At 41.7% G+C, this 14502-nt stretch overlaps 1 protein-coding gene and 1 non-coding gene across 3 annotated transcripts; one reads left to right on the top strand and one right to left on the bottom strand.

Moving 5' to 3' along the window:
* Positions 1 to 1860: 1860 nt before the first annotated feature.
* On the bottom strand, positions 1861 to 1933 carry trnaf-gaa (transfer RNA phenylalanine (anticodon GAA)). Its single transcript has one exon. It is a non-coding gene; the product is annotated as a tRNA-Phe (tRNA).
* Positions 1934 to 2184: 251 nt separating this feature from the next.
* rpn1 (ribophorin I) lies at positions 2185 to 11803 on the top strand. 2 transcript variants are annotated; one of them, XM_061688665.1, is made up of 10 exons: positions 2185 to 2526; positions 6495 to 6559; positions 6649 to 6955; positions 7034 to 7243; positions 7313 to 7505; positions 8516 to 8615; positions 8733 to 8871; positions 9768 to 9887; positions 10686 to 10931; positions 11010 to 11803. In XM_061688665.1, exons 1-10 carry the CDS (start codon positions 2302 to 2304, stop codon positions 11190 to 11192), a joined length of 1788 nt encoding a protein of 595 aa, XP_061544649.1. In that variant the 5' UTR covers positions 2185 to 2301; the 3' UTR covers positions 11193 to 11803. The 2 variants fall into 2 exon arrangements, with proteins under 2 accessions (XP_061544649.1, XP_061544650.1); XM_061688666.1 differs by lacking the exon at positions 2185 to 2526 and adding an exon at positions 5213 to 5918.
* The last annotated feature ends 2699 nt before the right edge of the window (positions 11804 to 14502 follow it).

Here is a 14502-nt window from a genome sequence, read left to right as displayed (position 1 = left end):
CATCAGTCCAGCACACTACTGGCACTAGTCAACACATTCCCATCTCTATCCTTAGTCACCCTAACCTGCTGCAAATCCTTCCCATCTCTAGCCCTCTTTATGGCCAACCTGTAAAGATCATTTTCTCCTTCTTTAGTGTCCAACCTGGTACACATGTCATCATATGCCTCTTGAATTGGCCTTTGCCACATCTGCCTTTGCCCTACGCCGCATCTCAATGTATTCCTTTCTCCTCTCCTCTGTCCTCTCAGTGTCCCACTTCTTAAGAAGAAGAAGAATCACCTTTTATTGTCATGAAAATGCATGCATGCTGGCGACCAGTTCAGGGTGTACCCTGCCTCCTGCCCGATGATAGCTGGGATAGACTAAAGCACGCCCGCGACCCTAGTGAGGAGAAGCGGCTCAGAAAATGGATGGATGGATGGATGTTTGGGAGGAACACACAACACCATGTGTGGAGGAAAAATGGCATATGACACCAAAATAAAAATCTTATCCCAACTGTGAAGCATGGTGGAAGGAGCATCATGTTATGGGTGTGCTTTGGTTCCTCTGGGCCTGGACACCTTTCTGTAATCAATGAAAAAATGAATTCACAAGTTTATCAAAATATTTTGCAGAAACAAAACTTGAGCCCATCTGTGCAACAGTTGCAGCTCAAAAGAGGATGGGTGTTGCATCAGGGCAATGATCTAAAACACAGAAGCAAAATAACAAATAGGGTTCAGAAGAAGAAAATACAAGTTCCGGGGTGCCTCAGTCAAAGTTCTGACTTCAACCCGATTAGGATGCTGTACCAGAACCCCAAGAGAGCTATTCACACTGCTATTCATACTGACATGGCAGGAATTTTGCTCAACTGCAATAGTTTTGTTTTGTTAAATCCATGGGTTTGGTTACTTTTCTTCCCTGCCCTGTGAACGTTTACATGTCATGCTCTTTCAAAATATGAAAAAAAAAAAAATGATTGTGTGGTATTAATTTACGCAAACAGTTCGTATATTACTGTGATTCTCTAATTCTGAGTGTGGGCTGTTTAAGGGCGTCAGCAAAGATGATAGAGCAAAGCACAAAGGAACATTTCAGATGAAAGTGCAAAGAACGTTGGTTCAAGTTAGCTTGATCGTGAGTTGTAGCTGATAGCAGCCGTTAGTGGCAATAAAGCAATCTAAAATGCATCGCCGACCATGTCATCCTTGACCACATATGAGGGCATTGCAATATAGTAATGCTAGAAACAACCCTCCCCCCTTACTTTCTGCTCAGACTTTGTGCTGCAGTATTAATGGCATGGTACACCGGTATGACAATTATAGGAATTATTGATCCCTGTTTCATCTTGGTTGTTGTTTTTTTTAAGTTTTGGTGGGCCACAGAGGATTTTTAGATTTCAAATTTGGCAAATTTGGCACTCTTTTTGAGTTGGGGTTGGGGGAGTAGTGTTTAATTCCAAACATCTCAGAAAATGGGCAAAATGTTGATCAATTTTCCTCTGCTCAAACAGATGTCCATGAATTATTTGTTTTGCTTATTCAAATTTGAGAGCCTAAAATATGATCTGCACTTTTGAAAATGCTCATAAAAAAGGGCTCGCTGGCAACATCAAACAATTGCCAGTTCATGAAAGAAACTATTTTGTGCCCAAAGTTTTTTTTAACCGATGCAGTAGTTATTAAATGTGAACTTTGGAAGTAAAACATTAATTTTAATTTACCAAGTGTCTTGTTTTACACCAATATGTGCTTCAATTTACTGTAATTGCAGATTATCACCACTTTTGCAATTTACGATGATTTCTATTGCTTATTTTGTAACGAGTTTCACCTTTTAAGGGTTCTACTGCAAAAATGTACAACCGTCTGCCGAAACCCGGGATCGAACCAGGGACCTTTAGATCTTCAGTCTAACGCTCTCCCAACTGAGCTATTTCGGCCCGTCTGTCTGGTTCACCGCGGTAGATATAAACGAGCAACTACATACTACTGCATGACGCCTAAACACCTGTGTGCAAAACTCCAGTCAGAACACCGAGTTTTTAAAGGCCAGATACAGTCTAATAAAAGGGATTTTAAAAGCGGTCATTTAAAAAAGAAATACGTACGTCCAAAGAGCGAGTCTTCCCCCCCCAAAAAAGAGCTTCAGTCGTTTCGGGCGCAGGCCTCTCTTGTGACGTCATTACGTTCAAATGAATGAAGCGTCATCTTTTCTCATGTGCGAGCGGCGAGGCGTGTTGGCCTTTCGACTTTCTCCATCCCGAACCGAACACTCTTCCGGTTTTCGTCGTCTTGAACCTTCGCAGCCATGTCGAGAAGGCCCCTGCGAGGCGCGCTCCTGCTGCTTATGGTCGCACTGTGTTCGGCCACTTTGGTGAACGACGACGTCAAGAGGACAGTGGATCTGAGCACTCATTTGGCTAAGATCACCGCGGACATTACGATGTCTAACCACGGACGCTATGACGTCCAAAGCGTGATATTAACCGTGGATCCTGAGCTTTACCCTCATCTGGCGCACATTGGAGCCTCGGTGAGTTGAAAATGAGCGAATAATAAAACTTCAAGGCGCAACCACGGGCTCTTGCATGCTAGCAGTAGCAGGCTAGCTTGACGGCTACTTCATACCAGATGGCACACGACTGGCCCTGCCCTGTCTCAGCCGAATCTTTTATTTGTCTAACTAGTTTGTATTGTGTTCATATTATGCTTTACCATTGTGTCATCTATAATCTTAAGTGTGTTGAACCGCAACTTGAGCTAATAATGTGGGTGGCCCGGCGGGTTTAGCGTTTAACAGCCACTCAAGTATCATATTGCTAACCTCCAGTTAATTAAACCGTTTTGAAACAAATCTCAGTTTGGATTAGTATTTTGTGAATGTACTGGGGATTTTTTAAATTTGCTTAACATGAACTTCCTCAGCGGCGCACGTTTGTTCTAGTGACTGAATGACACGTATGCGCTGGGCAGCGTACTTCCGGTTACGACTGCGCAGGGGACCCGCCCACTTCCTAAGGACGTAAAATGCTTTTTCGACCTGGTAACGCGCACCATTTGAACAAAATAAATGAGATTGCGATGTACATCAAAACAACTAATTAATCAACCAGAGTTGTATTCATTTAGTTTAGCAGACATTTTGGATGTTTCCTGGGGACACTTAGTGCAAAGTCTTTTGAGACGTTTACTGAATCAGTAGCTTCTTATGTTAAATCTAGGACTGGGCAATGTGGTCTTAACGTAAAATCTTCTTATTTTCTGACCTGGGATTTGCTTTATTTGTTCTGATACCAAGCAAGCTTTGAAAGTTTTTCACCACCATTAACTTGCATCAATCAACTTCAACAAAATAATGGGGAGAAATTGTGTAGATAATGTGAAGATAAGGGGATTTAGAGTGAAATTCCCCCCCTTTAAAAAGTTTGAAGTCACTTAGAAATATCATGTGAAATCTAAATTAAATCCTGTTCAGGGTTGCGGGGAGCTGGAGCCTATCCCTGCTGACTTCGGGCGGACGACACCCTGACCTGGTCACCACTTAGTCGCAGGGCACATACAGTGTCATGAAAAAGTATTGGTCCCCCTTCTCCAATTCTTATATTTTTGCATAATTTTCCCACTTTGTTTAAGTTAATCAAACAAATGTAAATATCAGACAAATATAACCCAAGTGAACTTAAAATGCAGTAGGTTTTACACTATCACGATTTTTGGAACCGATCAGCGAGTTTAAAAAACTGATAACCGATCCGATTTCACGTCTCAGACGTGTTGTCTGTCCCGCACCGCTGCCATGTGTTTTTTTTTTTTTTTTTTTTAAATAACTTTATTGGCGGTCAGATATTTACAGTACTACGTCAAGAGACACGCGACAAGGCTAAAAATAAACTAGCTTTTGGATTCAAATATACTGTACACAATGGCGACGTGGAGGAAATGTCTTGCGGATCGTCATTGATCAGATGGTCGAATTATGACATTTAAGCGATCAGCATAAAATGCAAATTATCGGCCGATTCCGATCAGATCGGTGTAAAAGTATAAAATGCCGTTTTTAAATGATCCATCCATTTTCTGAGCCGCATATCCTCACAAGGGTCGCGCGGGTGTGCTGGAGCCTATCCCAGCTATCATCAGGCAGGAGACGGGGTACACCCTGAACTGGTTGCCAGCCATTCGCAGGGCACATATAAACAAACAACCATTCACATTCACACCTACGGGCAATCTAGAGTTGCCAATTAACCTACCATGCATGTTTTTGGGATGTGGGAGGAAGCCGGAGTGCCCGGGGTAAACCCACGCAGGCACAGGGAGAACATTCAAACTCCGCACAGGCGGGGCCGGAGATTTGTCCGGTCCTCAGAACTGTGAGGCAGACGCTCTAACCAATCGCCCACCGTGCCGCTTTTTAAATGATGATTTCATTAATTAATGGAGAAAAAAAATATTCAAAGTTATCTGGCCCTGTGTGGAAAAAGTAATGACCCCCCCTAATAACTGGTTGGGCCATCCTCAGCAGCAACAACTGAAATCAAGCGTTTTATATAACTGGCACTGAGTCTTTCAAATCGCTGTGGAGATATTTTGACCCACTCTTCCTTGCAAAATCGTTTGAATTCAGCAACAATGGAGGGTTTTCGAGCATGAACGGCCTTTTTAAGGTCATGGCACTGCATTTCAATCGGATTCAAGTCTGGACTTTGACGAGACCACTCCAAAGCCTTCATTTTGCATTTTTAAACCATTCAGAAGTTAACTTGCTGGTGTGTTTTTGATCGTTATACTGCTGTAGAATCCCAGTGCGATTCAGCTTGAGGCCACAAACTAATGGCTGAACGTTCTCCTTCGGGATTTTCTGTTAAAGAGCAGAATTCATGGTTCCATCAATCACAGCAAGTTGTCCAGGCCCTGAAGGAGCAAAAAAAAAACCAAGACCATCACACTACCACCACCATGTTTGACTGTTGGTATGTTCTTTTTCTAAAATGCTATGCTACATTTACGCCCGATGTAACGAGAGACACAGACTCATCTTTCATTCATTAATTCTCCTATAAGTCTTGGGAATCATTCAGATGTTTTATATATATATATATATATATATTTATTTTTTTGCAAAAGTAAGCTTAGCCTTTATGTTCATTTTGGTCAGCAGTGGTTTTCTCTGCTATGGATGCCATTTTTTTTTTTCCCCAGTCTCTTCCTTATTGTTGTATCATGAGGCAAGGGAGTCCTGCAGTTGTTTAGAAGTTGTCCTGAGTTCCTTTGTGGCCTCCTGGATGAGTCATTGCTGTTCTTTTAGGGTAATCTTTGTAGGACGGCCACCCCTGGGAAGGTTCACCGCTGTTCCATGTTCATCCATCCATAACTGCTCTCCCTGTGGTTCGCTGAAATCCTAAAGGTTCAGAATTGACCTTTCAACCCTTTCCAGACTGATAAATGGAATTTATTTGGATCGTGTGATTTTTCTTGCAGCTTTTTTAGATCTTTTGTCTGATCTGATTTTGTCGGAACAGATGAAGTGATTTTTTATTTTTTTGATTGAAAAGGTCGAGAGGTAATCTGTCTTGGGTGTGATCAGTGAAAATTAACCAAAAATTGTGGTTAGCCACAATTAATTCATGATTTAACAAGGGGGGTATGTACTTTTCACACACGGCCGCGTAACTTTTAATAGTTTGTTTTCCTTAATAACTGAAATCACCATTTAAAAAAAACAGCATTTTAAGTGACTTGGGTAATATTCGTCTATTTACATTTGTTTGATGATCTTAAACATTAGAGTGGGGAAACTGCAAAAATATAAGAATTTGAGAAGCGGACGATATTTTTTCATGGCACTGTATAGAGACGGACAACCATTCACTGTCACATTCATACCGTCACTGAATGGAAACTGAACCCACTGCCTGCACCAAAGTATGTTCCACTACACAATCAATGACTATCAGAGAAACAGTCTAGACAATGTTAATGTGGTAGTAAAATAGTGTTTCACTTTAAAAATTAGGATATTTCTTAGTGACCTGCAAACTTTTTAACATTAGTGTATATACAATGGTGTGTTTTCATGGAAAGCTTGAAATTGTCTAAGTACAGACTTTTAACAGCAGTGTATGTAAACACAATCCTTAATAAATTAACATTTTAAATGATGAATTTATTTACCTCAAGAAAAATGACCCATCAAACTACTTTGTATTTTCTCATACGGAGTCGTAGAGGGGAGGCAAGGCCTTTTCGTGTGGACATAGCCTCAGTCAGTCTCTGCTTGCATCCATGGTGTTTGTATAAGCAGTGAACAGTAGTGGTGGTGAATTGAATGGCGCCCCCTATCGTCAAACAGTGGGGGTGGGGGAGCTGACGGCAAATTTTCGCCGATCAGCAATAGTCGGAAAACTACGGGTGGTACATCTTTGCATTGTAAATACTTCTTACAATATACTGGCACGTTTAAATAAAATGTTCTCAGTGAAAAACAATATTGATTTACAGGTGCAAGGTGATGAAGAGGAGGATGGCCAACTTGACATCCAGGAGACAAAAATTAACGGCTTAAGGTAAAGCACTATTGTTATTCATTTCTAGCAGAAGCAGTTAGGATCTTTGTTGATGAAAACTAAGTCATTTGTGCTGCTCTCTTTTACAGCGGGTTCTTTTTCAAAGTAACTCTTCCGTACAAGCTGGTAGTGGGCCTTAAGGTCAAACTAAAAGTGGAAATGACATTCAGCCACGTCCTCCAGCCCTTCCCATCGGACATCACCCAGGCTGAGCGCCAGCTGGTAGTTTTTCAAGGCAACCACTACTTCTACTCACCATACCCCACCCAGAGTCAGACGACGCGCGTTCGCCTGGCATCCAAAACAGTGGAGAGCTACACCAAACTGGGCAATCCCAGCAAGACTGATGATTTAATTGAATACGGTCCATACAGTGACATTCCCCAGTTTAGCCAGGTGCTGCTCATCACACAGTGACAATCTGTGCTGGAAAGTGGCAGGAAGTTCTAACCGTGCATGTCCTCTCATGTCTAGGATACAATGAAAATCCACTTTGAGAACAACACACCTTTCCTCACGATCAGTAGCGTTACTCGCACCATTGAGGTGTCTCACTGGGGCAACATCGCTGTGGAGGAGACCATCGACGTGAGGCACACTGGAGCAATCCTGAAGGGTCCATTTTCACGCTACGATTACCAGCGTCAGTCAGACAGTGGCATCTCTTCTATCAAGTCCTTCAAGGTATACGCGCTTGCGCTTAATTACTGGTTTCTTATTGTGATAACAATGAGCTCCCCTTCTTCTTAACAGACTATACTTCCTGCTTCTGCGCAAGATGTTTACTACAGGGATGAGATTGGGAACATCTCCACCTCCCACCTGCAGATTCTGGATGACTCTGTGGAGGTAGAGATCAGGCCTCGCTTCCCTTTGTTTGGAGGCTGGAAGACCCACTACATTATTGGGTACAACCTGCCCAGCTATGAGTATCTCTACACACTGGGTGAGTGGATTGGAAATCCATCCAGCTTAAATAATGTGAACCGTGTTAAAATAAGTATCTTTTTTACACAGAACGCAGCTTTTTTTTCTTATGAACCGTGAAGAATCAGATTGCTCCTCCTTATACTTGTCACACGGCAGCCTCCTGAAGCAGAGAGGGGTGCCCAAGTAGTGATTTAGACAAAACTATTGCAATGCTGCCATCTTGGTGTCAATTCACTATGATGAAGTCAGTTGAGGGGTTTGATTAAGACAAATGGTGCTTTGCTGCCATCTTCTGGCATCAATAAGCAGTTGTCTTTTGGTGTGGCATCAGTTACTCCTAGTTTTCACTGTTAGTGGGAGGGCTCAGTCCCTATCTCCTGCGAAGAGCTGGTCTTCACTTTAGATTAGTATTTGGCCATTTTATGGATGGCAGTTCTGGTATATATTTGGATAATAGTGATACTTCTTCGCCCTTGGGTGAGTGGTTGACCTCGATTGGGGCCAGTTGATGGTAAACTCTGGCAAGAGGAACAATCACGTGCATGAGTAATTATTATATCAATTTTAATAAACCTTGTGAGACCCATCTGGTCACTACACTTTCAGTTACAGTTCCTTGGAAAGGAGATTATTCTGTAAGTTGTTGAGGCAATTACTCTTGGACTGCATCTTGCTATGTGGATATGATTAGCTGGCAAGACAATACATACTTTCAGTGTAATGTGTATTTGTGTAAAGATACTCATAAATGAAATTATAGGGTCAAAGGAAATAAATATATGTGCAATCTTATTTGTATGATTTAATTGTTCTTTGTCTTCTTATGTGAGCATCCATGGTTTTAAATGTGAGTAGTAGTAGTAATTGTGCTAGTTCTATGCAATTGTGTATTTAGCGTCTGACATGGTTTGATAAGAAAATTTCACTTTACAGCCATGGGAGGCTTGGAAGAGCTCATCAGTACTACATTGATGTTGAACAGAAACCTTAATTGCTGTATGTTCCTAAACATACTGTTTCATTTAGGGGACCAATATGCACTGAAGATGAGACTGGTTGACCACATCTATGATGACCAGGTCGTTGACAACATGACTGTGAAAATAATCCTACCAGAGGGAGCTAAGTGAGGAAACAACATTTGAGTAGAATGTTTTTTAATTTTTTTAAATTATAATTTTTTAAAAATCTTCATGCTCATTTCTCAAATTTTACTACTACTTTATTTTACCACTTCCTTTAGAAACATCCAGATGGATACACCATATAACATTCATCGCATGCCAAATGAATTGCACTACACTTACCTTGATACCTTCGGCCGACCCGTGCTGGTCGTCACCAAGAACAACCTTGTGGAGCAGCACATTCAGGATGTTGTGGTAAGACTGCTTTTATGAAGAGGGCTTCATGCATTGACCTTTCTTCTGTCAACCAGGTCATAGTTATTCGCGAGGGTTGAATCAAGGCAGCTGGACTCCTGTTGTTTGTTGAAGACGGTTCACCTTTCTAAATTATAAGTATGGACTCTCCCTATTTATACCTCTGGGGTGTTTGTTGTTTTTGCAGTACAGTGCACTATCGTGAGGAGTGCAATGAGCTCTACATTGGACAGACCAAAATGCCTTTACACAAACGCATGACACAACATCATAGAGCAGCTTGTGTCCAGCACTTCATTTTATTCTCAAAAGGAAGAGGCATTACTTTGAAGACATTGATGTTCAACTTCTGGTGTGGAAACTTTGAAGACATTGATGTTCAACTTCTGGTGTGGAAGAAGCAATCTATATGTTAAGCGGGAGAGGCACCCCCTGAACAGATCACTGTCGTCTGCTTCCAATGTTTTGACATTCCTGCCCTGAAGATTCATTCCTTAGGAAGAGTGGCCATGAACAAGCTGATTTTCCACCAGATAACTGAACGACCGGTTGGCATGCTGGACGGTTGTTCACCAGCTTTGGCGGGTAAAACCAACAACAACTATATTGTGACTCCACACCTCAAATTTACTACTGAAGGCTTTTGGATGAAAGTTGAAACATCTTCAACAAACAAGTCCAGTTGCCTTGATTCAACCAATGTAAATAGAGTAGAGTTGGTTTTTAAAAATGCTTTTGCAATTTGCAGGGTCACATATATAAAAAATAAAAATAACTTTTAAATGTTTTTTTTTTTTTTTTTTTTTTTTTTTTTTTAATTTAACAATCAGCTATTGAAGACAACCACTGAAAAAGCACAAGTGTTATTAATAGTGTTCATGCTTTGTAATTTACAGGTTCACTACAACTTCAATAAGATCTTGATGCTGCAGGAGCCTCTCTTGGTAGTCGCAGCTTTCTACATTCTCTTCTTCACCGTCATCATCTATGTTCGTATGGACTTTGCCATAACGAAGGTTTGTTTAAGCCACTAAAAGAACATCTTTTATTAATACTACAATGGGGGAATTCCAGTTTTATAACAGAAAACTGGACTGTATGCAGCAGATGAATATTCAAAACCCTCAAAATTCCTATCAGAAGTTAACATACCCTTGAATGTTTCGCCAGATAGCATGCACAGGTTGACACACGCAGGTTTAAATGGATATTAAGGATACGTTTCCACACCCATGAATTGTTGGATTGTAATTAGTATCTTGTGTATGAATAGTCAGTGTGTTCAGTCCCCTGCACATTTCATCCGAGGCTGTACTGACTTTGCGGGATCGTCAGCCATGCGGAAAGCAAAAGAACTGTCAAAGGACCGGTGAGAAAAGCTGTTTAACTTTAGAAATCCGGAAAAGGGTATAAAAAGATAATTAAAGATTTGAAAATGACAATCGGTAGTGTTCAAACTTTGACAAAGCAGTGGAAAATTTGTTGATCCAAAGCCAGTCAGGTGGACCAATAAAGATTTCAGCCACATGACATGAAGATTGTTTGGCTTGTAAAGTGAAACCCAAAATCAACTTAAGTTGATATACAGTGGGTATGCAAAGTTTTCAGACCCCCTTAAACATACACTTAGAATATGCTCAACAGCGCCTAGACAAGCCTTAAAACTTCTGGAACAAAGTTATTTGGAGTGGTTGGGGCAAAATTGATGGTCACAACCATAAACACTGTTTAAAGAGGAGTCAACAAGGCTTATGACGAAAAATACACCATCCCTTATCGTCCTATGATTATGCAAGAAGTTTTTTTTTTCTTAGGACCCAGCGGCTGAGGTGCGCATGAAGGTCGCTTCCATCACTGAGCAGGTGCTGACCCTGGTCAACAAGCGTCTGGGCCTGTACCGACACATGGACGAGGTGGTCAACCGCTACAAGCAATCTCGTGATACGGGCTCGCTCAACGGCGGCCGTAAGACGCTTGAGGCGGACCACCGTGCGCTCACCAACGAGATCAGCTCGCTGCAGGCTCGCCTCAAGGCCGAAGGCTCCGACTTGGCCGACAAGGTGCGTGCCGATTGTATGTTTGCCAGGATGCGTTTAAATAAAGTGGACGTAGAGTGACCGTCATTATCTCCTCACCAGGTGGCGGAGGTGCAGAAGCTAGACGGCCAGGTTAAAGAGCTGGTGTGCCGTGCCAGCCAGGAGGCGGAGCGACTGGTCGCCGGCAAGGTGAAGAAAGAGGCTTACATCGAGAACGACAAGACTCTGGCCAGCAAGAGACAAGAACTCATCGGCCGTATCGACAATCTGCTGGATGCTCTCTAAACAAGACGTCAACACTCACCCCGCAGCCAGCCAACCATGTGTACACCAATGTATGTGACAAACATACTTTTCACATCATGTACAGCAAGTAACGTGTCATCTTGTGGGTTTATCCAAACACTCGTTGTGCCTTGTGATAAAACTGGTTCATCACAAGTTGTTGAGCTCTCCCTTTGTCACATGCTCAGACTTTACATGTTTGCTGTTTAAAACTCAACTTTTGTTTTAATGATTTAGGTTTCATGTTTTGCAAAATGAATAACAAAAAGTCAAGCTCATGTGTTCTCTCATGTCTTTGCTCACATATACCAATACTACGTTTTTTCAAGCGGTTCGGTATGATGGTTTCAATTGTCTCCGGTTTTGCACTTAACTACTATTTTTCTACTTTCCCATGATAGTTAAAGCTCTGAATTTTTATGTTTTGTCACTTTTTGTCTGTAATTTAGTCCCATTTTCTACTTTTAGAGGTTTTGGGTTGTTTTCACTGAAATTAGTGAATATGTGACTAGGTTGTGTGTGAGAAGACATGGGGATGGAAAAAAAATTTAAAGCTGTCAAATTTGAAATAAAAAATAAACATTGGACTAACATCGTTAGTTTTAGTTTAATGAGCAAGTCATCCATTTTCTATGCCATTCAGTTGGAGAGCACAAATAGACAACCATTTAGCCACACAACTACAGCGCGAATATGCAAATTTAGATTGAAGAGTTGAACCCTTGGGGGTAGATGTGCTAACCAGTCGACGAAGAGTTGAACCCTTGGGGGCAGACGTGCTAACCAATCTACCACGATGCCTCGACTTGGAAGTTCAGTAAACAAAATATTTACCAGAGGTAGTAATAACCACATGGGGGCGCACGTATGTTAAGGAACACCTCAACCGACATTTGTGTTCCTCTGCAGAGCAGAAGTATGCTGCACTGCATTTCGACATACTAATTTGTTTTCTGGATGAAAACCATGAAAAATCAAAAAAATGCTACAACGTGAGCAAGCATTCATTACAGCAGAGGGATTTTCCAGAACATTGTTGTGGGAGTAGTGAAGCAGAATACGGCACCGATCAAGCCCACAGAGGTCAGTCTGAGGTCACTACTTTCCCTTTGAGGTCATCATGGTTGCTGGCAGGTCATTTCCTGCTCCATAATAACGGGCCCCCTTCCTGTCACAATGCTAATGTTAACATATTGTATGCGCATACAATAATCATTCTCAAAGTACACGGCAGGGGAAGGCAAAGACAATGTCCGTTCGCACCGATGCTCACAATGGCAGTTTTGTTTGCGCTCCAGAGGGTTTTTGCAGCAGTGGGAGATGGGGCACACTCATTCTCACAGCAGGCGGGCCGCTGGAACGCGCGCACTGCGATGACCGAGAATGTCCGACAGACCACTGAGCTCATGTCTGCTTGCTGCAATGCACTGATGCTATCAGGCCGCTCTGACTTAAGTGCTGGCCCCACAAATTATGAGGGTTTGCCAGCAGTGATTAAAAGGAATTCAAAAGACGTTCGACAAAACTAATCATTAGGATCGCTGTGAGAAATGATTCATGTCACTGAAAATACGTTTGAATAATAGATGAACGGAATTCATCAGCAGCCTTCAGTATCACTGTTATTATAGAAACAAAGGCATCCATCAAAGACACACTGCAAAATGTGTAAAACGGAGTCAGTGCCAAACTGGATCAAGATGACTTATTGCTTAAAACTAAAAGACATCCAACATCATTCATTCAATCTTTTTCAATGCAGTCAAATGTTGTATTTTTATTGATTGCTAACTTTATTACTTTTCAGAACTTAGTCACTTAACAGTGGTGAAATCCTCTATACAATGGCTTAAACATTTCACCTCAAGGCCCAAATTAGAATTTTGGTTTCACCGTACCACAAAAATGCATTGCCACAACAACAACACATAGAGTATGTGAAATATTAGTTACATTAATTATTTAAACATAAAGGAGTCAAAGAGTTCTTTCAAATATTTTCTCAGAAATCAGCATTGATTTTACTCAACCCAATAAAAACCTGGTCGTCCATAGGTTGGAGGAAAGCCCTGGCTATGTCTCTGAAACTATACCAATCTTCTAAAAAATACATTTCTTTATTACAAGATACATAAAACAAATTAAAATTATTTGTTATCATAAGAAGCACAGTGGAGTAGTGGTCGTCTCCCTCACAGTTCTGAGGTTCGGGTTTCAAATCTCATCACGTGGAGTTTGCATGTTCTCCTTTTCCTTGGGTAGTCCAGCTTTCTTGGACATTAAAAAAAACATGCATGTTAGGTTCTGAAGACTCAAAATCGTCCACAGGTGTGAGTGTGGATAGATGTTGGTCTATATGTGCCCTGTGACCGACTGGCAACCAGTCCAGGGTTTACCCCGCCTCTCGCCAGTCAGCTGAAGCTATTACGCTCCAGTCAACTGCAACTAATAAGGACAAGCGCAATGGAAAGTGTATGTACAGTCCATACAAAAAGGCTACACACCCCTGTTCAAATGGCAGGTTTTAGCGATGTAAAAAAAATAAAAATAAATAAAAATAAACCAAGTTAATCATTTCAAAACTTTTTTTTTCACCTTTAACGTGACCTATAACATGTACAACTCAATTGAAAAGCAAAATCTGAATATGCACACCCTGAAACTAATACTTTGATGCAGCACCTTTGGCTTTTAATTACGGCACTCAGTCTTTTTGGATAGGCGTCGACTAGTGTGGCACATCTTAATTAGCATTAGAATCCGAATCAGCTTTATTGGCCAAGTATGTTGCAAGACATGATGTGACAATATTTGCCCACTCTACAGGTTTTCTGCTAACACTGACTTTTTTTGGGACTGTTCATAATTCCCTCCACCTTGAAGAAGGCCGCAGCTTCAGCTGAAGAAAAACAGCCCCAAATCATGACCTTAAAGGTCAGAGGACAAAGATGTTATGGGGTCAGTTAAAATTCATATTTGCATTGTTTATATGTAATCACCTGTACGTTGGGGTTCAACCCGGTGGATGATAGGGTAGCCTCCCTCCGCCTTCGGGTGGGGGGACGGGTCCTGACTGTTATTTGTGCCTATGGACCAAACAGCAGTTCAGAGTACCCACCCTTTTTGGAGTCCTGTGAGGCGGTGCTGGAGAGGAAGCAGTGCACCATCAACACTATGTATAGTGGGGATGGGGTGCTGCTGACCTCAACTCGGGACGCTGATATTCAAATTTTAAGAAATATGTATTCAAAATGGCGGCACGGTGGACGACTGGTTAGCATGTCTGCCTCACAGTTCTGAGGACCGGGGT

The sequence above is a fragment of the Phycodurus eques genome, chromosome 10 (assembly GCF_024500275.1).
Source record: "Phycodurus eques isolate BA_2022a chromosome 10, UOR_Pequ_1.1, whole genome shotgun sequence".
Lineage (NCBI taxonomy): Eukaryota > Metazoa > Chordata > Actinopteri > Syngnathiformes > Syngnathidae > Phycodurus > Phycodurus eques.
This window is presented reverse-complemented; position numbering and strand designations above follow the sequence as displayed.

Coding starts and splice junctions, on each gene's coding strand:
- rpn1 (XM_061688665.1), top strand. CDS start 2,302: ATGTCGAGAAGGCCCCTGCGAGGCGCGCTCCTGCTGCTTATGGTCGCA. Junction 8,872..9,767: donor AGCACATTCAGGATGTTGTG/GTAAGACTGCTT, acceptor TGTAATTTACAG/GTTCACTACAACTTCAATAA. Junction 10,932..11,009: donor GCTCCGACTTGGCCGACAAG/GTGCGTGCCGAT, acceptor TCTCCTCACCAG/GTGGCGGAGGTGCAGAAGCT.